The sequence below is a fragment of the Syzygium oleosum genome, unplaced genomic scaffold (genome assembly GCF_021117445.2).
Source record: "Syzygium oleosum isolate NSW1041296 unplaced genomic scaffold, Sole_v2.1 Sole_v2.02, whole genome shotgun sequence".
Classification (NCBI taxonomy): Eukaryota; Viridiplantae; Streptophyta; class Magnoliopsida; order Myrtales; family Myrtaceae; genus Syzygium; species Syzygium oleosum.
The window spans coordinates 17,145,766-17,170,325 of NW_026607486.1; the positions used below are offsets into that span (position 1 = coordinate 17,145,766).

General features: G+C 41.6%; 3 protein-coding genes and 1 long non-coding RNA gene across 5 annotated transcripts; 1 reads left to right on the forward strand and 3 right to left on the reverse strand.

Annotated features, from left to right (window-relative positions):
- Positions 1-1,360: 1,360 nt before the first annotated feature.
- Positions 1,361-2,345, reverse strand: LOC115671420 (uncharacterized). The gene has a single exon (XM_030592983.2). The coding sequence runs from the start codon at positions 2,180-2,182 to the stop codon at positions 1,625-1,627; it is 558 nt and encodes a 185-aa protein (XP_030448843.1). The 5' UTR covers positions 2,183-2,345; the 3' UTR covers positions 1,361-1,624.
- A 1,385-nt stretch (positions 2,346-3,730) lies between these two features.
- On the reverse strand, positions 3,731-6,466 carry LOC115671430 (uncharacterized). Of its 2 annotated transcripts, none has more exons than XM_030592995.2 (5): positions 6,442-6,466; positions 5,706-5,865; positions 5,161-5,270; positions 4,530-4,672; positions 3,731-3,975 (listed from the first exon to the last, which is right to left on the reverse strand). In XM_030592995.2, exons 2-5 carry the CDS (start codon positions 5,845-5,847, stop codon positions 3,933-3,935), a joined length of 438 nt encoding a protein of 145 aa, XP_030448855.1. In that variant the 5' UTR covers positions 5,848-5,865; positions 6,442-6,466; the 3' UTR covers positions 3,731-3,932. The 2 variants fall into 2 exon arrangements, with proteins under 2 accessions (XP_030448855.1, XP_056164590.1); XM_056308615.1 differs by having other exon boundaries at positions 6,344-6,464.
- Positions 6,467-14,763: 8,297 nt separating this feature from the next.
- On the reverse strand, positions 14,764-19,707 carry LOC130137401 (uncharacterized). The gene is made up of 2 exons (XR_008815840.1): positions 18,051-19,707; positions 14,764-15,083 (listed from the first exon to the last, which is right to left on the reverse strand). It is a non-coding gene; the product is annotated as an uncharacterized LOC130137401 (long non-coding RNA).
- On the forward strand, positions 16,043-17,742 carry LOC115670846 (uncharacterized). Its single transcript, XM_030592215.2, has one exon. The coding sequence runs from the start codon at positions 16,200-16,202 to the stop codon at positions 17,685-17,687; it is 1,488 nt and encodes a 495-aa protein (XP_030448075.1). The 5' UTR covers positions 16,043-16,199; the 3' UTR covers positions 17,688-17,742.
- Positions 19,708-24,560: the final 4,853 nt, after the last annotated feature.

Sequence of the window (24,560 nt, forward strand, 5' to 3'; positions counted from 1 at the left end):
AGTTTGCGAGCAGCAAAATTCAAAAATAAATAAATATATATATATAGTAAATCAAAAGCAAGAGTCGTGAATAATTTTTACTTGGCTTGTGGTGATTTCTGATTTGAATTGAATTGGAGATCTAAGAATATAGCATAGACCAATTCTGTGATGCTAAGTTGCGGTCTGTGATGAGAATAGGAAAAGTCTCCCTTTATCACATCTGGATTCATGCTGATGTCTCGGCAACGATCTAAAAGATTTGAGAAAGAGTAAAAGCACCCAAGCGGATCATGCACCCAAGACACCATTCAACAATGGCAAATCTGCAAAATGGAATGATTGATGGGAAGGGAGTCGTCCCAGTCCAAGGGTTTCGTCAGAGACGGCGCGGGACCGACGCCGAATCGCCAGTGAATCCATAATCCATCTCTTCTTGGTACTTATGCCTGTCGAGTTGGACCAGCTCGATGCGGAAATTGTATGTGTTGCTCAGCTGCTAAAATGCTGATATATCAACTCCCCTTTTCGACTTTGATGAAGTGATAGTTCCAGCCTTGATTAGTTGATGAGGTGAAAATGTAGACATCCTGATGCGGAAATCACAGACCACATCAAAGTGAAATGAGCCGCAGCGAAAATGGTTGGAAGTCGACGACTAAGCTTGAAACCAACTTGCTATACTGCCACAGAAGGCACTCATGGCCGGAAGTGGACCGAGAGCAGGACCAATTTCTGCTGCCTATCTTCCAGTAAGAAATCATTTTGGATTCAAGTCCAGTTACCAATCTTTATCTTTCCCGAGTCAGCCATCCTTTTGACACAGAAGGTGTGGCTAACTGAAAGAAGATTGGAGTGAAAAGAATCTGGCACAAGACCAGCAAAGCAAACAACAGCAGAATAGCCAAAGCTCCAATCTGATGAAAATACAGACCACCTTTGCCTTTCATCACATGAGTAGACCCCCTTGTGCAGAATGTCGCGATTGTCAGGTTGTGATCGTGAGAGCATATGTCAAAAAATAATAAAAAAAATCACCATGCGTTTTCGTGCAGGGGTGACAACAAAATAAAGTTTTAGCAATGTCGTGAACAGTTAGCTCGAGTGCGAGAGTTCATCATAAGCAAATCTGCGAATTCAGTAGAAAAATCAATGACATTGTCCAATGCTATATTTATTTCCTATCCAGACCTTCATCCAGGCAATGAGACTTACCATCCATCAAACCAGAGCCTATTTCTTTACCGTAAGACAACCTGTAGGCATCATAACTACCAAGACACAGTCATTGTTTGACGCATGGAAAACAATAACAGCACCCCCCCCAAATGGCCTTAGCAAAATGCGAATCCAAAGAACTACATTACAATCGCAGATAAGATGCCGAGAAATATGATGAGTCGCTGAAGTGGATCTGGCAGCTCAAATTTGCATTTATTCATGGAAGATTTTAGTCTATGAGTGCACGAGACAAGAACAATTGTCTTCGATTTTCATCTCTTCCTACTCTCCCCCATCAAATTCTCCTAAACATATACGAATAACCTCAATATAAAGAATGACCTCCAGTTCCACAATCATGGCTAACCATTGAGACAAAAATGCAGTACAAACAAGGCCAAAAGTCATCTCTTTTCATCTACCATTAGACTCGTTTGAGGGGTCTCGCCTGCCCCGTCATCTCATCTCGCTGGCTCGAATCCTCGGAACGCGTGATTCCCTCCACCGGATCATCCGATCCGGCAACAGAATTTGCCTCCGATTCCTTCTCCTTCTTCTCCTCCTCCTCCTCCTCCTCCTCCTCCAATTCCCTCGCTACCTCTTCCTCCACGGCCTTCTCGGCGCGGAGGATGGGCTCGTAGTAATCGGAGTGAGCGTCCATGCACTTCCTCAGGGCCGCCGTCGCGTCGAAGCACTTGTCCACGAGGTCCTCCTCGTTCTTCTCCGCGTCCTGGACGCACACCTCCCACGCGACGAACGCGTCCCTGCACCCACCGCCTTTCATGAACAAGCAGAACCCGCACTCCCTTTCCTCCCCTTCCTCCCCTTCTTCTTCTTCTTCTTCATGATCTCCTTCCTCCGCGCCTTCTTCTCCTCCATTTCTCTCCGGACGATCCGCAGCTCCGCCGGGATTTTCGCTCCCGAGGGTCGCCGAGCCGGTCCCGGAGGGAGAATCGGAGGGCTGTGGATCGGGGGAGGACATGGCGGTGGTCGCTAGGGTTTGCGTGGTTGGCGGTTGAGGAAGGAGAAACGGAAGACTCTTCCATGGCCGCCTAAACCCTGCTTAAAACCTCCTTTGACTGTGAACTGCCGTCCAACTCCAACAACCTTGTACATGGAAAGAGAGGAAAAAAAAAAAAAACAACGAAAAAAACAGAGAATCCCTCCAAAAACCAAGTACCAGGTTAAATCTAGGTCGTCGGAATCAACTCGTGCCGTGAGATGCACGCCCCCTTTTGTGAAATTAAGAAACTGATAATTTCAATTATTTTGGTAACCGCTATTCATCGGGTTGCTGGGACATGATCATTAGTTTCGTTAATTATCATAGATATGCGAAGTCGTCCTAATTTCACACCAACATGTACATCACTTGTCACGTCTAAATTTGTCAGGCTAAATTCAATTCGAGATGTGATCACCTGTCTTAAGATTGAAATAATAAACTAAGACCGAAAGAAGTCTCTGTATTGTTTGATCGTAATTGTAATGTAGTGGTACTGCCAGATGCTATGACTTGTACCGTCGGTGATACATATTTTGAAGATGTAATACACATAGTTTGATGAGGAACTTCCTGATAGTCTCGGTACCCCTTCCACGGCCGTAACTCTTGCTGTAACATTGTGTCAAACAAACTCTATGCGTGGCAACTTATAATGCCTGTTGGAGTCGACGGTTCAATATATGTGAAAATCAAAATCTTCGCTTTAGCTTCTGAAATCTGTCTCTACCTTGCCGGAAAATAAATCAATGGCGCAGCTCTATTAACCAATCTTTCTGATTATAACACTATACACAGAGGAGGACTACTCGTAGATACAAAACTTTCTGAGAAAAATGGGAAGAGCAATAGCTAGTCATCTCGTATATATTCACCACCATCTGATGAATTTCAATACTCTCCAAGTAGAAAGTACTTGAGATTAAGACATTCAACACCCACTGCCTACATAAAGAGTAGAACATGAACAATGAATGGCCAGCAAACCGGCATGATACACACGAAAACAATTCACAGGCAGAGATAGAGATAAAATTTTGCAGACCAGTCACCTTACTTCGTCCGCTTGACAAGAACCTAATAATACGAAATTGCTAACACCATCCGTGTCGCCATAGGATTGTGCAGGGGATGATTGCTCTTCCAATTTCCCTAATTGTCTAAAACCAATTCGTCAAGTGATAAAAACATCTCATTCCAAGCAGCCATCTCAACCCTAATCATGTCATGCCCCATTTCCCACAAGTTTCTGGCATTGACCTCATGGGATAAAACTGACTAGTATGCATTATCTCTAGCTGCAGATGTTAAAGATTCACGAGATTTCTCCTTGGAAGTGGTATACCAAGCGAATCCCCCAAACTCAAAATTGGATCATGATGAGAATGCGCGTTAGCGTTTAATTCAGGTGGCAGAAGACCAGTTCATGTCGGTAAATTTTGTTCACTCCCTATTATTTCATATCCAAAGGTTCCTTTTCTTTTTGACACAGACAGTTACTAGAATTCAGATCTTGACCCATCAAGATGAACATGAGCTCAAAGCCCACTCCGATGAAAAGTAATCACAAAGCACTGAGGCATTTTAAGCGGAGATTTGTTGTACATTCACCGACCACCCATTGAACAGGCACCTTGCACCCAACACAACATAAAAGGCCATACATAAAAACATCCATCGTTTAGATCGACACATAGGTAAAAAAAGGTACCCAGAGAAGCAGCATTCATCAATTCTTTCTCCCTTCAGACAGGATAATGTGGTAGCCATGCCTGAACATTTCCCAAAAGTACAAAGTAAGAAGAAAGTCATATTCGATCATCACCTAATAAAAACTTCCAAAAGCAAGATATCATAGAGCAAGATTTTTCTTATATTGTCAGTGAAAGTATGACATAACCATCAAATATAAATGAAACGGTATTCCAATGGAATTTATATACACAAAACCCATCATTGCATGGCAAAGTGGCAATATATCTCACAAACAGGACAACAATCATTTTCTCATTTTATCATCATATTCATCTCATTTGTCCACTCAGAGAGAGATGTTCTACTTATTGTTATTCTGCTTTATACAGTTCACCCCTTTCCTGTTTGCCATACTGGAGCACCACATAGAATTTCAAAAAGGCTGTCTTCAGCGATTAATTACCTCAAATTCATGCAAACTTCACAATGAAAGTGTGTTATCAGATGGATATATTAGTAATGGCAGTCAATCTCCCCCTCATATGGTTTCAAAGTAAGTAATTGCACTCTGGAAGTGAAAGGAAAAAATAAACAACTTATGAGAAGTGAGGTAGAATATGCAGATACATACGTCGATTTAAATGGTGCACTTGTAGCTCCAACAGGGGTATTAAATGCAACTTCTTGAAATGGGCCAGCCATCTTTCCTCGAGGAAACCATCCTAAATCCCCACCCTTCTTCCCAGATGGGCACTCCGAGTACTCTGCAGCTAACTGTCAATTAAAACCAGCACAAACATACGTCACAAAACCATGAAGAGACAGAATAGCCAAACAGTAGTCACTCGAGATGCTCTAAGAGTTCGAGCACAGTTTGCTATACTTTAAACCTTAACGCACGTATTTGTTACAGCAATTAAGCACTTAACAGGAGTGAACTACGGCTTAGATTTCCTTGGATGTCATCATTTCGTATAAGGATGATCACTCCCACGAAAATTTAATTTTTTAGGAACTCATGTGGAAGGAATGCATCTTGTATCTCACTCTGTTCTGCAGAAATGACCATGCCTAGGTTTCATAGGAATGGGACCAAATATAGAGAGGAGGGCTAGTTGCAATGTTGCATACATGATCCAGACAGACATTTCCTTCAGTCTCAAACAAAAGAAAAGGAAGAAAATATAAAAATCCCCGAGGGATCAAATGAGGTAAAAGCCGTTGCCCTAAAGTCTTGTTGGGACATGCACAAGCATAATTACCTTTGCGAATTCAGCTGGAGGAACCTTGTCACCATTGCCTAGCCAGCCATCCTGCAGTTTCTTGTATGCTTCATTGATTTTGCCTTGCTTTTCACAAAGTATATGCCTAGCTGAACAATATTGGAGTACCAAATTAAGGAGCTTGAAGTTACTCTGATGTGAAAGTGAAACACTGTCAGCTTCGACTCACTATATTTTGCAAACAACTGAGACTAGATTTCACAATACTGAAAACAAGTGCATACTCAAGCAGGGTTGATGTGCTTATTCCTGAAAGTTATGAGGATTTAATGATAGCTTTAACATTAGCGTAGGCTAGCTACACCCAAAAGTAGTTGTGAGCTGTGACTGGACGAGTACCAAAAGGGAAGAGAAAACGAACCTCGGTCCCGTATGTTTATGCAAAGTTGTCTGAAAGAGAAGCATTCACATCTCAAATGCAAAAGCACCATATACTTTGACAGCTACTTACCACATACTCAATACAAAGAGAGAAAGACATGCAGAACGTGACTCTTTAAGAAAGAAAACAGAGAAGAACTAACCTTTGACATAAGTGCAAGTGCCTAGCCCATCTGACTTCCCGGCTTTTCCTTTCCCCTTGGAAGCGGCTTCATCGCTCCCACCCCCTGTTTGCTTCCCCTTTCCCTTCCCTCCCGAGTCCTTCGGCTTCGAGTCCTTCCCCATTAGTGTAAACCCCTGAATCTATAGGACAGATGAGCAAATATCTAATGCCTACACAGGTATTCTTAACATAATCATGACAAAAGCATAAAACTATTGCTGGCAAAAGAGCACCAAGATGAAAACAAAAGAAAAATCTCCCACCCCAACAAAAATCACAGCACAACACTCAAGTAGCATCGTTCTAGTCTCTTTTTCTGAATCTACACAACTATCTAGTATCTAATTTTAGTGCTTTTGTGACCAATAACTTCAACCACCGAGCATTAAGCTCAGAACAAAAGAAAAACTCAATAGAGCAGCCTGAAGCTAGTCTTTCACCTGGAAATCCACAGAGGAAATTACCACAATCAAAATCAATCAATCAAGCAGCAAAACAACAGCTTCCAAACGATGAGAGCAACCGGATGGCATCTATCAATTCGACCGATCAACCAAAAATCCAAAACGAACAACATAATCAGAGCATCATCGAATTATAATCAGCTTCGGGATCGACCAGAGAAGTCGCTTCGCGCTATCCTGGAACGACGACGCGGTCGTCGAATTACGCGAGGCAACGAAGAACTTAGAGAGGGCAAAAAGCGAAAACCTTACCGATCGATCGAAGAGGAAGAAGAACAAGAGGAGACAGAGACACAGAAGTAGAACGCGGTATCGGAATCGCCTCGCACGTTTGTTTCGGTCCGAACGCGGGACTGTCGAAGCCCATGTACCATCCCGGCCCAAAGACATGGCTGAGGCCCCAAAGTCATGGCCCGGTTTTGCCTTCAAATTAGGGATTTGCAGTCAAAATCTTTGATGATGACATTGATAACCCAATTCGGAACTGGGAATTTGCCAAAATCCCAATAGGTCACAAGCTCTTATATTCTCCGAGGAATGATAGATAGCCCGTCTCGTCGTTTTAGAGGAACCGATGCACGTTTTTCTTATGTAACTAATGCATGGAAAAGACATGGCGGTTGTATTTCGGTAATAATTTGTAAAAGATGATGTCGTGTACCGAATGTTGATTTTGAGAATGGCTATGAAAAAAATAATAATTAAGTGTTGAATTCATTTTTGATGTAAAGAAGATCACAAGAATTGAGTGTTGCTATGTGCACTATTGTTATGAGATATATATGGAAAGTATTATACTTCGTTTCTATTCCCCATATATTTGTGAGGAAGATGACTCGAAGTTAGATGTCCCATGTGTCAAGATGCCTCGGGAGTGTTTGGGATGAGATGATATGCTAAAAATGAATATGTTATGCCATCCTCTTGTATTGAGGGAACCATCTTATGTAATTGTTCATCGATTATCATTGGCAAATTATGATAAGAAAAATAGTGCATTTATTCATTTAATTGCCTTTTAGTTATGATGTACTTGTCTTGATTTGACATTGCTTGTTGATACTAGGTTGAGTAGTGCGATGATCTCCTACATTAGACTTAGAGATTTCATTTACTAGGCTTTGACTCAATCCTTCTGTTTCACACATGTAGGATGGATACCGCCACTACTTTTTGGAGCTCTTATGCATTTTGATCGTGAATATGAAGATGCGCTTATGGTCGGATTAGCAGTAGCATACACTAAGTGTAGTTCCACCATATGAGTCGATGTGAAGTTTTTAGAGTGGATTCCTCATCGATTTGTCGCTCGATACTTGAATATCGATGACAAGTTGGTTGGACCGTTGAGGGGTTTCGATGGCGATGGTGACATGTCGATGAGCGAAGTTGTTGACCCGTAGCGAATAACTTGACTTTGGTACATACATGCTTTTGGGCGTAGTAGCAACATTAGTGATAGGTGACCCTGGCCCTTCCCAAGACTTTTGTAATGATGTTTTACTTGAACACTGTATTAAGATAGTAATACCAATGTTTGTATAAAGATGAATATATGTATATTATCAATTTCACGTGATTTCTTGTATGGTATATTGTGACTTTTTATTGTGTTTCAGCATGTTTATAATAATTATGAGTAATAATTGGAAAAGACACGTGTCGTGTGTGACGTTCTAGGGCATCACACAGTTCCTCTTAATAGCTTTTATGCTTTGCCCTTCCTTCGGCATCTGAAAAAAAAATCAATTTTCTCGATTTTTTTCTTGGCCAGAGCTCGACTCGAGTCAACATACATTAAGGAATCGTGAAGGCAAGAGGTGCTCCTACCTCGAGAAGTCGTATACATGTGATTTTTCCTTGTATTTTCTAGACCGTGTCATTGATTAAATTCGACACAGTTTGTCCTGTTTAATTTCTTTATTGCCTGTGATTTTAGAATCGGTATTCTTCTATTATATTAGAGTAATTAAATATTAAACCACGCGTCCATATAACAGCTTAAGCTTTTAGAACAGTTGGATATGGTCCAACGAAATCTCACATATTAAAAGCTGAAGAATGACTTTAGATGAAAGATATTTCGTTGTGAGTGAAATTCTGATGAAACACAACTGGAATAACCTTTCTCACATTAGAAACTAAAGAGTGCATTAGTTCCGAGAAACCCGCAACGCAACGATTTATTTCTATAATAATGGTCATTTTTGAAGTGTGATCGACAAATGTTATACAATTTTGAAGAAGTTGATTATTGCTTCCTCAAATAATGTCGTTACGAAAAATGTGCACCGACGATGCATTTTTTTCTTCAATAATCGATGCACGATTGATTTAAATTAAACACAGCTGCAAAGATTCGTTAGGCATGGTTGCTCCTGAATCTGCAATTCCCAAGCACACAATTCCAGTGTCCAGCCTGTGAGCTTTTTGGCATTGGGTTTCATTTTAACAAAACTCAACGGATTAAATATTTCGTTGATTTCATGAAAAATGGATGATTTGAAAAACATTTTCATAAAAGCGATCACTTGTATTGATGAAGATAATTAGTTAACGAGAAATGTTTTCATTATCAAAAATAATTTATGTCTCGATATTTTCATGGACGACAAAAATATTTTTCATCTCGTATACGATACGAGCTATTGTTTTTAGAAAACTTTGCAAATTATCTATTTTTCACGAAATAAATGGAGCCGAAAGCTCGTTTCTATTGGAAATGGAAGGTTCTGCTGGCCAAGAGCAGGCCGAAACAATGTTGCAGCATTGAATTGCAGATGGCAGCCCATAAACGTCGATTCTCGGTCAAAGAGAGATCGTACGAAGTTAGCTGAGGAAGAAAGAGGGTTTCCTCACATGCAAAAGTGGGGGATTTCAATAATGGTATCAGTTGAGGAAAGATTCAACAGAAAAGGGTATCTCTTCCTGTTGCGTGAGTTGGGCGAACTGGAATGGAGAAAAGCAAGTTGAGACGAGATCCCATAAAAGAAGGATCAAACTGCTCAAACGAGCATTTGCATGGGGTGTGTGACAGTGTGCATGGCTTCTGCGCAAGTTGATATTTGTTTGGCGCCCGCTATTGTAGCTTCAGAACCCTAGCCACTTCCCGAGCTATCCATCTTCTCGACGACGACGATGATGCAGATGAATCGCCGACACGTGGAGTGTTCCACAGATATCGTGGTCCGAACATAGATTACTAAACATATAATTGATAGCACGTCACGGCACAACTACAACAAACACAATCACAGTTTATATGCAGTTGTATCAAATGGGCGATGCATATATAAATATTTATTCTCAGTGTATGGGAATCAAGGGGACTGAAATATTTTCAGTTCAGGATCTAATCAAAATGGGATGAATGGATAAGTACGAGCAGTAATGTCAGGACTCGTGATTATTCTTCCTTATTCTGTCTGTGTCAAAGGATTATTTCATCAAACCTATATGTCTACGTTCACATATCTTATTATCGTGCAATAATAATCTCTTTCCGATCGATTGCTTTCAAATAGGGATAATCTTATATTGCCCTAGACTGGCTGCACATCGTGATTCTTTTGTCCCTCTCTATCTCGTCTCTCGAACATGTGTTAGGTAGCTGATTTTCTTTGAAGAAGTTTGAAGAAAGGCGGAACGAGAATGCGTGTAGAGCATGCGTGATCTCGTTTTGAGAAATAATATGAATATCGCTCATGATGATCGCAAAATCAGAAATGGAAGCATTAATCACTTTATTTTCACTGTGAAAGATAATGTAGCATCATGCGACACTCACATCACGTGTTAAATTGACGTTATATCATCATATCAGTCAAAAGACCGCACAAACAGTGGAGCACCGAGCGTACTGAATCCTCGAATGCACATGTTTTAAGAACAAGAACTCGCAACACTCGACCGATGAGTGGACATCACGTTAGAAGCGTCCGTGTACCATGTAAATGTACAAACCGATTTGTCAGTGGTATAGGGCAACCTCAAAGGCATACTTTCTTGGGCAAGGACCAAAGCCATTAACATAGGCAACGGCCAACGAGTCATCGGCGACTGCTCTTTTTTTTTTCCCTTATTTTCATTCAAGGACCACGACAGGGAGAGGTTGTTGGATTGGATCCATTCAAACGTTGTGAAGCAAGTCAAGATCACCCCTCTCTCTCTCTCTCTCTCGGGTACATAACTAAACTTCAGCTCGCTTGCCATACGGTCGTTGACTTTCGATTCCTCAAGATCATCATCCCCCATGAAGCTCTTCTTTTGAAGGACTGATGTTGACTGAGAGATAGACGAAGGGAGAAGTGAGAGAGAGAGAGAGAGAAGGGCCTTTAGGTGTTCACGTTCCTGTTCACAAACCCCGCCACTCTCTCTCTCTCTCTCTCTCTCTCTCTCTCTCTCTGTGGCGAACCATCCGATGTTCCAAACAAGCTGGCGAGACAGCGAACAGGTGATGCATACGAAACACAACTTGAAAATAAACAGACAAGTGATGGCGATTCGTCCCGCCTTTCGCTGTTTTTTTCCCTAACCAAGAAAGGGAAAAAGAATTTGATAATGAAGTAGGGCACGGTTCTATCTGTCCCCACCACTTGCGCACTTGTTTTAACATTGTTTCATCGCGCCCTGATGTGATAAACTAGCGTTTTTCAGATTCGTATCTGTCGTTTTTCTATTCAGATCCAGGCTGGTTTGAAGCGCAGTCACCAAGCAGCTTCCTCAAGGCCCCTCTCTCTCTCTCCCTCGTGGGTTAGGTTTAGAAAGCTGCATGGTTTAATTCCCTCACTTATTTCATGCAAGATTGCTCATCAAACTCAATGCAATGAAGATCTTGATTCCATGAACGTGGAGTACCTTACTAACCCAACGCGATTTATCTTCGCTCGCCGTGTTCGAGTTTCTCGGCCTTGTCGCGAGAGAAGGTGCGCGCCTTACTGATTGAACTGCTTTTCTTTTCCCTTGATCAATTGGGATCCAAAATTGAATTTTGCTAACGAGTGTCCTTAAGCTGTAAACATGCATGCCGGGAACAATTCTGCTATTTCAACAGAGAAAAAACAAGAAAAAAAAAACCTTTTGTGTCCTTTTGAAGAATTTCTAGTAATATATTCTTTTTCAACTCCGGACTTCATCTTTTACATAATTGAATTCCTAGGTCATGTGCCAGAATTGAATTGATTGTTTGAGCAAGTGGGGAATCATGCACAGTGGTTGAATTGTGTTTAGATCTCCAATATTGAATTTTTCAATCACTTAACAAACAAAATTAAAGAAAAAAAACAGGACATTTACCATTTCTCAATCAAATCATATAATGCCGTGATATATTGGTACCGTACTTTTTCCAACACAACTCCAACAAGAGTTAATAATTCATCCGGCTAATTTTAATATAGATGTATTTTTCCTTTATATATATAGATTCAATCGCAACCTTCATTCAAAAGCAAAAATATCATAACATTCACCGAGCGCGCACGTTGTCGTGCACCTCACGGGTTTCATTTCTAGGACATAAATTAAGCCGAGATAAAGCAGAGCGATGCAGTCTGCTTTTGTGGCTGACATGGAAATTTTCCAATTCACCCATTGGACGTGCCCACAATCCTTGGCCACAAGGATAATAAATGGGAAGGAAATCAAATTCCAGAATCATTTTTACCTATCTCCTTATGGAAAATCGTGTGACTGGGGACCTCATCGGCACCAAGATAAAAGCTTGTCTAACTTTCAACTCTCGAGCCCTTGACGACTCGATCTAACATGGCCTGTAGATTTTGCTAATGTCGTACTAAGGTTGATGACACATTGTCCTTATTGGAGAAACCTCTTTTTTTTCCGGAAGAAGATAATAACTCTAACGAAAGTAGATTCGTCGCACCAACCGAGCGATTCATACGGTATCTCGATCATCTCATAAGACAGAGGCACCGAGAAAAGCAGAATCGCAGAATAGCTAAGCAGCGGTCGAAAGAGTAATGATGGTCATTTTAATTTCACTTTTGGGAAGCCTTAGCAAGATCACTTTGCGATAATAATAAGTTTTCTGAATTTATTTATTTTTATCAAAGGTAGGGCGGAGAATTGGGGATGCAATATAGATAGCTAGCGTAGGTAAGGAAAACTTTGACTATTGACGAGACAATTATCTATTCTCGATCCTTCAGAAAAAAAATCGATACGTATCTGATTACTTCCTTGGCTTCATACTTTCCGAGGTTAAAAGCTTCTCAAACTAGAATAGCAATTTGATCAAATCGCTATCAATGCCCGGAGAAAGTGGGATAACCTCTTTCTAAGAAAAATCCATTTCTGAAGTACAATTAGTATTCGAGTCTTAACAAGCGTTCCGAGCAATCTTTAACCATCTTCCATCCGAAAAACCTCCTTCGATAATGGACTCTACTTGATCAAGCTTACTACGCATCGAGAATCCGTAAATCTACAGAACCGGGTACCCCCAAAAGAACGAGTTCTTGCGATTCACGCCCCCGTTTTCCTCGTTCGTTCTGTTCACCACATCGCCCGAGAATCGGCCTACCCGAATTCTTATTTTAACATCGTGCCCCATAAGATTAAAAAGAAAGGAAGAAAGGAAGGAAACGTGAACTAACAGGCACGTTCTACACAGATCTGAGCCATGTAGAATGAAAAAAAAAAAAAAAAAAAGCGTATTGTGAACACAAGTGGCTTCATGGAAAGGACAATTTTCTAGTCGGAAACCGTGGAAACGCCGAGGAGGCCGAGATTATCTCGTACGCCTACGATCCACAAAACTGGACCAACGAGACGGAAAAAAAAAATGAACGAACAGATCAGAATTGAATCACGTGCACGGATATGGTGCATCGAAGCACGAGACATTTGTGTGCGAAGGGATCGAGGGCAAGGTACTGCTCGGGGGCACAATTATTGGAGACGACAGCGGAATCGCCGTTCGATATTTTTGCCACCCGAGTGCTACACAGGACCACAAAGGGCCTTGCTTCCCTTTCAAGTGCCTGAAGGTTAGGTGCCCATGATGATTCGGAGGAGCCTCAACCTACCGTCAAGGTTGCAAAGCGCATGTTGTTCGTTATACCGCCATGGATTGAGACGCTTTGGTCTAAAATGAAAAGCTAAAAATGGAGGGTTAATTCCAAAAAAAAAGCATCAATTTTAGGTCTAGGGATAATTCTGGCCGGAAATTTTTTTTGTCCCGTAAAAAAGCACCAACTTTAGGTCAAGGGATAATTTTGGCCAGAACTTTTTTTTGTCCTGTAAAAAAGCACCAACTTTAGGTCGAGAGACAATTCTGGCCCCAACTTTTTTTTGTCTCGTAAAAAAGCACTAACTTTAACTTAAATCCCAAATCTGGCCCTCATTGACTTAGAACCATTGATTATCTAACTTGACTATTCCACATTAGAAATAAATCAACATGGCTTGCTGACTGAATTTAAATCAATATTCATTGTCTTATTCTTTAAGCCACAATTTGAAGAATAACGGTAAAACTGTTCGTTTTCTTCATTTCACTAACAAGTCAAAAATATCTCCAGATTGAATCTCTCTGGCCAAACGTAATCTAAAGCTGACCACCGCCTGTCGACAGACGCCATGGACGAGATTCACCAAGCTCACCAGCATAACCTTCTTTCTCAAACAATGGTGAAAGTCAACAGGGGGCCAGATTTGGGATCATGATGAAAGTTGGTGATTTTTAATGAGACAAAAAAAATTGAGGCCAGAATTGTCACTCAACCTAAAGTTGCTGCTTTTTTACGGGACAAAAAAAAGTTCGAGTCAGAATTGTCCCTCAACCTAAAATTGGTGCTTTTTTATGGGACAAAAAAAAGTTCGGGTCAGAATTATTCCTTGACCTAAAATTGGTACTTTTTTTTGGAATTAGGCCTAAAAAAGGAAGTAGGAAGAACGTACGATCTAGCTCCCCTTGATGGTGTTAATATGACCCCATTCGCTCAAAGTATTTTGGGGTTTGGTGCGCAAACGACGGGGAAGCACCAAGGATGCCATCACGTGGTGAAGATGCATCGAACGTCCAATCCGACGGTCGGATGCGGGACGGGGTTAGAAAGTGTCGTTTTATCGTGGCTTTTATCCCGAGCACCCGAATGCGACCTTCCTATTGCGACGAGTGAAATCGATACTAAAATGGAATCGAGCTCAACGAGGGTGCTGCTAAAACTTTATCGTCATTACCAGCTCTTTTTGACTCATATCCCACGTCAGTGGAAAGTATTTTTTGGCTTCTTGAGATCGTACAAAGTTCAGCTTGATTAAGCGTAGGTAGCATATGCATCTTACAATTTTTTGCCCTTCAAGAAGGTTGAGAGCTTATATTGTCTCAAATATTACCCTAGCGACCCGAAAAAAGTTAATATATTCATACGTTTTTCTCATTCAAGACTTGGGTTTTTCTTTCTTTTTTCTTTTCTTTGGTCGAATCATTCAAGACATAAGTTGGGTACAAGACAAGTGGTGAAAAGTACTTGCTTCTGCAAGGGTTTAATGCACAAATCAATCACATGTTGCGCAAAAATCGCTACTGTGAAATCTGGAAATGCCCACTTGCCACCATTGCAACCCTGCTGAGCAAATACTAATTAACTCAGCTCATGGTGTTCCTGATTAATAAATCGAATGTAGGAAACCGCGCATTCCAATTTGTAGAAATTCCGCTCGAGTCGAAATCACAAGTTCGTAGTTTCCATGCTCTGAGCGGAATCCCGTGGAAAAAGTGAAATCTATAGAAAATATGAGGAATCAAGCTATTAGAGTATGTCTCCTGATATTTGTCCTATTGCAAGAAGTTTGAACAGGCGAAACTTCGGGAGCTCGTATCTCATCGCTCCAACAGCTTTTTCGGGCGATCTTTTTTTTCTTATAATCTGCATACACAAGCCAAGAAGCAACTCCGCATTGAAGGTTCTTTTTATCCACATTTAATGGATACACAAGCACCATTACATATCTATCAAGCTCGTTTTTTTTCTCCATCCCTTATTAGAGGAAATTTTCTCTCATCGGTTTTTTGACTGGTAAGATACAAACGTGGACATCACCCACATCTATATTTGATTAACAACGTATGTAGGTGATTTCCGTAACTTTAAAACCGATAATTAGAGTTATGGTTGAAGAAAATTTCCTCCACCCCACAAAAATATAATTCCCTCAATCATGGGGTATCATCATCCAGAGGTGAACCGAAGATAAAACTCTTCATATGAAATTTGATTACACAGAGAGAGAGAGAGAGAGAGAGAGAGAGAGAGAGAGAGAGGTCAACGATCGATTGCAGATGGGGACTTAACACGCATAAAAGATGGAATTTTGAAGCAGTAGACCAAAGCTCTGCCACTGGCGGTTGACAGGTAGAAGCGACCCAATATCCATTCTCACGGGCCGCCCAAGTCATCAAGAAGAATAGTAGATGTGAATGGCCATACCCACAACAAAAGAAAAAAGAAGAAGAGCAGGACGAGTGATACTAATCAAACTCCTCTCTTCATCTAATGCTTTTCATAGTGCACATAATCTATTGACTAGTGAGCCTAATTATTTAATGAAACAAGTGCAAGATCCAGAGAGAGAGAGAGAGAGAGAGAGAGAGGAGACTAAACACTCTTTTAAGGCATAACCAATGCTGAAATTTGGATTCAATAGGTTCCTAGAAAAGTATTAGAGTCTTCCGTTATTGGCGGGGGTGGACTTACAGGTTAAGGAGGGTTAAAGGGGTCACTTCACCTGTGCCTGTGGGGCTGCAAGTGAATTAAGAGGAAGCTACAGACACACCCACCTGCAACCCAAAGCCATTTTCATTTATAAATACTGACAAAAAAGCAAGAGGTGGACAAGCCAAACTAGCTCAGGAGGGAAAGGAGAAAAATTCCCTGGATATGAAGCCCCCCACCCACTATAAATATGCAATAATTTTATTGACATTGGTTCCAGCCAGTGATATTTGATCCCCTCAGCTGCTTTTCCTCGACTGAGTCCTAGCCATGGACGCAGCAGCAGCATCGGCGTCGGCGGCGGGCTCGAGGATCAAAACCTTTAACGTCCTCTTGTGTTCGTCCGCCGGTAGAATGGCTAACCCCACAAACTTTATTCAACCGGCTTTCTCTTCCTCCAGGAAGGAAATGCTTCCCCTTTATACTTGCAGCAGATCTTTCCCTAATAGATTTCACGGCCTCAAGAGATTGTATCCATGTTCCAGCTCCAAAACCGGTCCAGTCCCTCCCGTCAGCTGTTCCATGAAACCACGCATTGACAAAAACAATGCAACCAACAAGAATCCCACCACCGAGCTCGATCAGAAGTCGACGGTGCCAAACCTGGACACTCCACTGCCTAATCCGCCGGGTACATCAACTTCTTCTCAAGGTCTGGTCTTTGACTTGGGTCCTAGCAATTCCTGGGATTGCCTGGAAGTCGGTTCGCCGGTGGTGAAAAGGTATATCGGTGACAATGAGGAGAGATGGTACATGTGGTATCATGGGAGACATGGTGGCAGCAACGGCTCCGAGTCCATCGGGCTTGCCGTTTCGAGCAACGGGATCCATTGGGCACGGGGAGGTGACACAGTTAGATCTTGTGCAGATGCAGGAATGGTGATGAACTGTCGCGACAGTTGGTGGGCTTTTGACACTGAAAGCATCAGGCCATCTGAGATGGTGATAATGTCCAGTCCGATGTACAGTGCCGTTTACTGGCTTTACTATACAGGATATAGTTCTGACGAAGTTGATTCGTCTGGAGTGCCTACCATTTCCCTAGGAAACCCAGAAAGATTTAGCTGCGATCGGAATGACAACGAAAAGAGTGCAGTGGGCAAAATTTGTAAATCGCTTCCTGGCTTAGCCTGCAGTCAAGATGGCAGGCACTGGGCCAGAATTGAAGGAGATCACCACAGCGGAGCTTTGCTTGATGTGGGATCTGAGAAGGAATGGGATTCTTTGTTTATCGCGGCACCACATGTTATAGTGCACGAAAACGATGATCTCAGGATGTATTATTACTCCTTCGACAAAGATAATTGCCAGTTTGCCATTGGACTGGCAAGGTCCAGAGATGGAATCAGATGGGTCAAGTATGGAAAAATCCTGGGAGGGGGATCAAGCGGTTCCTTCGATGAGTGCGGAGTCAAGAATGCTTGCGTAGTAAGAAACAGGAAAGCGGGAAACTACTTGATGGCGTACGAGGGTGTCGCAGCAGATGGGAAGTGGAGTATTGGAATGGCAGTCTCCGAAGACGGATTGAAGAACTGGAAAAGGATTCACGAAGGCCCAGTGCTTCAGCCTTCTGAGGACGAAGGATGGGACAATAAAGGGGTGGGCTCGCCATGTCTGGTCCAGATGGAGAACAGCATCAACGAGTGGAGATTGTATTATGGAGGCTTTGGGATAGGAGGAAGGACGGGAATCGGAATGGCTGTGTCTGGAGGCAGTGACATTAGTACATTCAGAAGGTGGTCCGGGTTTTGCTTGTAAACCAGATGTACATATTGGTCTGTGATTACATATTTCAGCAACAGTTTTAGCAAAAGTTGTTTCTCACTCATAATAATAGAATAACATAAGGGCTGACAGGCGTGGCATTATAGTAACACGAAAAGAAAAACGAGCTTTTCTTTTAATATGTTTTACTTTTCCTTCCCAACATAATCCTAGAGGGAGCAGGGTATGCAGGATTTTACATGACGTTTTCAGACAAAACGGATGATGCTGAATATCAGAAAATATGCAGGATTCTATGTACCCAGTGTAAAAGCTCAGCAATTCTCTTAGACCAGTAATTAGGCTATAGTTTATGCCATTGTTCACAGCACATGCCTGGGGAATGTAAGCGTTTACCTTTAATCTCGCTTACAGTATTAACCATGAGGCCGCAAGAGTCACACGGATCGCAACTTTCTTCTCATATGGAGAGAAGTATACTGCATTGCTTCTCTGATGTTGGCTCTTGATAGCTTCTGCTTCCAACTGCTTCTCACGGAGATATTCAGAGAGTTGAAACTTCACTTGGGAAAGCAATAACGGTGGACACAAAAATATTCTGAAGACAAACACATGGGTTGGATAATCCAATAATTTCTATACTGAAACATTTTAACATAGTCAAAAGTGCTGGAAGATCATGCAACGATTGATATCAGCAACAAAAAACGCATCAGATGAAGTGTATACTGTAAGTATCGACATTGGATATGAGTAAAAGACTGATATGTTGCGTGTTCTTGGAGAACAGATATTTAATAAATGTTGCACAAAACAAATGCTATTTTCAACTTTATTTTTTTTGAGTTTACCTTCACAACTTCCCATCTCTGGGAAACCAGGAGTAAGGCTAGGTATATCAACCCCTCCCTAGACCCCACAGTGCGGGCGACCTTGTGCACTAGTACACCCTTCCAAAAAATAATTCAGAACTTCCCATCCATCATCAGAGAGTAGTTCCCTGCAAAATTCTCTCAGTAGCAAACGGTGTCATACACAACGCCAAACTCCTATGGCATGGGTAAACAAGTAAGTTTGGACTTGATTACTTGAGTTCTAATCTGTGAAATGAAACAATCGATGAAGACACCTATGTTATAGAAAGATATCTCATAACACTGGGTGCATTCTACGGGTGGGAAAAACTTAACCTAATAAGCCACATATTTTACCCATTCTGATGCGAAACTCCTCATAAATCCTCTGTTCTTAAAGTTAGAAACAGTGACCTTAACATTCACAGATTAAGATATCTACATTTTCTAATGATTGCTTTTAGTAATAACAAATTTGTTCCTCAGAGAAAAAATATTTGAAGATGCATAATAAAGGCTGAAGATATCAGAATCAAATGCAGCTACAGTAAGAGTGCAATTTACTTATTCATCCAAACGACCTAGCCACTCTCTAACTTTTTTCTACGTCAGATGGAAAAGTAAGTTATGGTCCTTATGGATTCCAGCTTCGTTCAATATGCCTCTTATAATTTACTTCTTGCATGTATCAGAGGTACTTTACAGAACTGGTTTATTTTTAGAGAACTGGCAGACGAAATTGTGCATACAGCATAATACATTGTACAAAATGACATTATCCGAGTATTTCAGAACATATTCAAAAGAGGACAACTGAGCCTTCTGGATACAGAACTCAACCAAAGAAAAGACATGTGAATGTCTCCAATTATATTTTAGCCGAAAGATATTGTTTATGAAACCTTGTACTCACAAGAATGAGACTCAGTTTCCCTTTTTTTCAAAAGGAAAATTGCGAAAGCCAACAATGAAATTGAGTTGGTCAATTCAAACTCAAAAAACGCATATTTCCAAGAAAACGAGATGAGCAACATGATCAATATTAGTTGATGTGACAGATATGCCACTAAGTAAAATCAATTTGATGCTTTATGCAACTCTGTGTTATAATCACTATCTATACTTGATCTTGATTAAAGTTGCAGACAGAGACAACTAGATATGAAAATGCCTACAACACATGCAGGTCAATATGCTGGAGCCTTTTCATCTGGAAGCTTGACCAGGGAAAAAAAGTTCCCAACTGGGCCATCCCAATGAAGAATAAGGCAATCTAATTCCTGGTAACTATAAACCACTATACTCATCAACATGAACTGCCTCCTAAAAACGGCAAATTTAAAGAAATAACAAAAAAAAAAGTCAAAGCAAACAAGTAAAACAGCAAATAGTCAGTTGTTAGATGGCAGATGAATTACGTCCAAAAAAAAAGAAGGCAGACGAATCAGTTAAAAGTACAAATTTCTCTGGTAGTATGATGATGTTTGATTAGAAAACTTTTTTCATTTGCTAGAGCCAGGACCTGTGCATATCATATGTCAATTGCACATATACTCATTTGCTTGAAGAGAGACTGCAGACTGCAGTTTCCACTAAATCCTGATCAACAAAGTGGTATTCATGGTGATTAGTAAGATCATAAGCAATTAGGTTCAGAGTAAACTTTAAATGCAACTATACAACCCCCAAGCATCAATCACCATGACATCTAAAACCTATGGTGTTGCTAACACCCACAAGCAGCACAAGAAGTGCCCCCAACAAGGAAATCCGTTAGAGAACGTTTGAAAAGAGAGTCTATACACCTTCACAAATAACCACACCGAAAAATTAAGTGCTGCATCTCTCATAGACCAGCGCCAGTTAATCAAGGCATCATGAGAAGCACGCGAAGGAGTCAGAGACAAGGATCGAGTCATTCCTAGATTTATAAGATCTCGACAGTAACATGTCGGAACAGGCCTAAGTAGCCACAGGATAGAATTGGAGCCTTGCCGCTCGGATTGGAGATGCTGCCAACTGAATTCGCATTGCACATTGAATCCTATTTCTATGTAAGATGCCAGTGAACAATGCTCGACACATCAATTCGGGGATCCCCGTTCAACCATTGAAAGCAGGGACCATAACCCTCACTGTCAGGATGATCAAAGTCAAAGCCCGCTCATCAAACACTATCGGAAAATGCTTGATACCCAACACCAAACGTGGCTAACACATTCCAATTCGCCTAGTTTCTTCTCATCCTCTACATTAAAACATCCATCTTGGACGGTGACCTCGCCGAACATATCTCAGCTTCCTCCACACGAATTGGTCCCCGGTTTCGAGTCAAATGCCCATCGGAACCTCAATTCCATACCGGAAAGGACGATTCGGACGGTAACGAGGAAGGAAGAGCACAACCGGGTTGCCTTAATTCGCCTCCTGTCCCAGTCACGCATCGCTTCGACTCCACCCAAGACACGACAAAATCCAAAAACGAAAAACGAAAAACCTTGAGAACGGACAATGTGGTATGACGCCGATCAGCGAACACCAACCAGAGATGGCGGCTCGAGCTCAAAGGGGAGATTCTTGGCCGGTCACCGTCAATGGCTCGTCGCCGGCGATCGAGTGCGAAGCGACCGACGCACCAAAGGCATGCCGGAGCACCGGGAGCAGGGACTGGAGTGGAATTAAATAAGAGTTCGGGGGGCTTGTCATTTAGTAAATTAATGGAAGATAAAAAACTTTGTACTAAGGGTTAATACCACGAAAAATCCTAAACTGGTACATTTGCGACACATTTACCCCAAACTATTTTTTTTACCATAAAAAACCCCAAACTAGTACACCTGTGACAATTTTACCCTTAACTATTTTTTTGACCACCAAAAATCCCAAACTGGTACACCTGTGACAATTTTACCCTGAACTTATCACAAAAAACCCCAAACCGGTACATATGTGACAATTTTACCCTGAATTAAAATTTTAATATTATTTTTTATTTTTTTTGAATTTTTATTTATTTTTTATTCTTTTCTTTTCTTTTTTTTTTCATCTTCAAACCTTGGCCGGTCGCCGGTCCGGCGACTGGCCAGAAGCGGAAGCCGGCGAGGGCCGCCCTTGCCGGCGTCGAGCGAGGGTTGTCCTCGCCCGCCTAGGGCAAGGGCGACCCTCGCGACTCGGCCGATGGCGGCCCTCGCCGGCAGCGGGCGGGGCCGCCTCGCCGGCCGAATCCGGCGGGCGACCCTCCTGCGTCGGGCGAGGGCGACCCTCGCTGCGTCGGGCGAGGGCGACCCTCGCTGCGTCGGGCGAGGGCGGACCTCGCTGAGTCGGGCGAGGTCGCCCTTGCCACTGGGCGGGCGGGCGGCCCTCGCCCGACGCAGGCGAGGGTCGCCCTCGCCAGATCTGGCGTCTGGCGAGGGCCGCCCGACACCGGCGACGGCGGCCCTCGCCGGCTTCCGCCTCTGGCTGGTTGCCGGACCGGCGACCGGCCAGAGGTTGAAGGTGAAGGAAAAAAAAAGAAAAGAAAAAATTGTCACATGTGTACCAGTTTAGAGTTTTTTATGGTATGTTTGGGGTAAAATTGTCACAGGTGTACCAGTTTGGGGTTTTTTATGGTCAAAAAAATAGTTTGGGGTAAATATGTCACAAGTGTACCAGTTTAGGGTTTTTCGTGGTATTAACCCTTGTACTAATTACAATAATTCGTTGGCGACTTGGGCCTAAGGCCCATCTTTGTTTCTTCGCCTTAGTTCGGTGGACTTTCTTGCTCGGCCCAATAACCCAGCGATTTTCAATAAGATGTGAATAGAAAAAATTATTATGTTACTGAGAAAAAAATGTGGGCTAAAATGGTTACCGGAGTCGAATACTCGAGCTCGATTCGACTCGACTCGACTAGGTTTACACTGCTTGGCACTTGAGATAGAGCTCGACCCAACTGAACCTGGCTTGTGGGGTAGATCTTGGTCTGCGCTCGAGCTTGAGATTTACCAGGAATTCCTAAAATAAAACTGAGCTAGAAGACCAATATGAAGAATTGGCAATCATGAGTAAATTAGAAGAAGAATCGGCTTTTTTATGTCAATAATAACATTGTATGGAGTTACCATATCTTACCTTACTGGAATTGCGATTTCTATGTTATTATACATGTAATTATTGGAGTCAATCTTGATGGTTATGTAGAATTTGGCTATCGAATTCTCTCGTTGGGTAAGATTAAGATCACATAACCTTTGGTTAATCATATGACTTGCCGGATCTAAGCTCTCAAAAGCAAAAACTACTAAAAGAGATGATGCAAAAGGTGCAATAAAAAAACGCCTCAAAAGTTTTCCAGACGACAGAAGCAAAGAAACGCACACCATAAGAAAGTTCACAATTGCAAGAACGAGGCAATTAAAAACATAACTATACTCATAAAGAATGGGGACGGTGGCGTCTGCTCCACTTCGATGTTCTATAATCGTTTGTAATTGAAGGACAATGAAATATAGAGCACTCAAAAGGGAGATGAAATAGCAGACTCTTCCATAAAGAAAGGAATACATAACAAGGTCAGTATTCACAACAATCGACATTGTCAAGTTGCTAGCAATTAGCAGGCTATTGATTACAAGAGAAAGGCATGTATTATGCCAAATCGAGAATCGCGTTTCCGAAATAGCATATTCTTCGAAGAAGAAAGGAATATGTAACAAAACAAGGCTTAATATTCATAACAATCGACATTGTTAAGTTGCTAGCAATTAGCAGGTTCATTACAAGAGAAACTCATGAACAATGCCAAACTGAGAATTATGTTTCCGCTGCTTTCTTAAGCATACAAGTTTTTGGGCCAAGGAAAAGCATACAAGATCTCTGTCTTAGCTAGGGTTTCATTCTTTTCTCTCTCTTTGTCGGCAAACCCCCTCGTCTCACAAAAATTCTTTCCTCTTTTGAAGCTCTCATGTAGGCTCTCAGTATCTATTTCTAAAGTTAAGAGCTTATTTAGTCTTTGAATTTCTTTTTCTTTGCTTTGATTGTCTTTTATTTTATCTCCATATCTATTTTGGAAGTTCGTGCATGTGAATAAATTTCTACGGCTGATCTTTGATGAACGTGGAAACCAATTGGGCCATTTGTCCGGTCGACAGCCACCGAGGAGAATGTTCGTGACATGGCTTTACAATCTCTCCAAAATTAGGCCACTTTCCTCTTCCGATTTAGATTTAAGTTTAGATCTAGGGATTTTACTCTCCAAAATTAGATCTAGATATAAATCTGAGAGTTCCTTACAGATATAAATCTCCGCATGGCGATTGTTATGAGGACATTGAATCTAAACACACATCGTAAGAAATATAAATGGAGTGAGAGATCTCGGCGTGTGCTTACCATTGAATCTAGTGATCAACTGCTGAATGATGGCAAAATTTTTCTTGAGGGATGAGATTGTTCATCTAGTTACAAGCTCTGTTTTGTTATTTACATTCTAACATTTGCTTTGTTCCACAATTATTTGGGATTTGCCAGGCTTGATAGCCCTTTATGTACCTTCGAGAAATGAATGAAATCTCTCGTTTAACAAAATAAAAACCATACAAGATAAAAGTTCGCGACAATACATGTCCTTTGTTTAACATTTAACGAAAGTCTACAAATTAAAATGAACAAATTAAAAATTCGTGAGCAACAATATACTTCGGACCAAAATTCAGATACCAACAAATTAAAAAGTCGCGTAAGTAGAAGGTCAGTTTACCGAAACAAGACTTCCTACTTTGCCAATACCTCATTGCATCTAAGAAATAATGAAGTCGGTCTCCCGCACAAAAGCGCCGAACTATCGTGTTATTAGAGATTTTGACCAATTTTGGAACCGGATTTTTCACGTGAGATGTTCACAGTCCCGTCCAGACGACTTTCTACAGGAGGTGAAATCCGGGACAAGCTCTTGTTAGAGGGACTAGCTTGCCATTGGACGGCCAATTCAAGAGCCCATCAGGAATGAGTAGTATTCAGATACACTGCCCTATACTCCTCACAACATCCGCAGCTATACGAGTTGTACCCGCCG

Bases quoted from the DNA above. Each gene is read 5' to 3' on its own strand.
- LOC115671420 (XM_030592983.2), bottom strand. From the start codon at position 2,182: ATGTCCTCCCCCGATCCACAGCCCTCCGATTCTCCCTCCGGGACCGGC.
- LOC115671430 (XM_030592995.2), bottom strand. From the start codon at position 5,847: ATGGGGAAGGACTCGAAGCCGAAGGACTCGGGAGGGAAGGGAAAGGGG. The intron at 4,673-5,160 runs GTAATTATGCTT...TTTAATTGACAG, and splicing joins CTCCAGCTGAATTCGCAAAG to TTAGCTGCAGAGTACTCGGA. The intron at 3,976-4,529 runs GTATGTATCTGC...GGAAATGTTCAG, and splicing joins AGTGCACCATTTAAATCGAC to GCATGGCTACCACATTATCC.
- LOC115670846 (XM_030592215.2), top strand. From the start codon at position 16,200: ATGGACGCAGCAGCAGCATCGGCGTCGGCGGCGGGCTCGAGGATCAAA.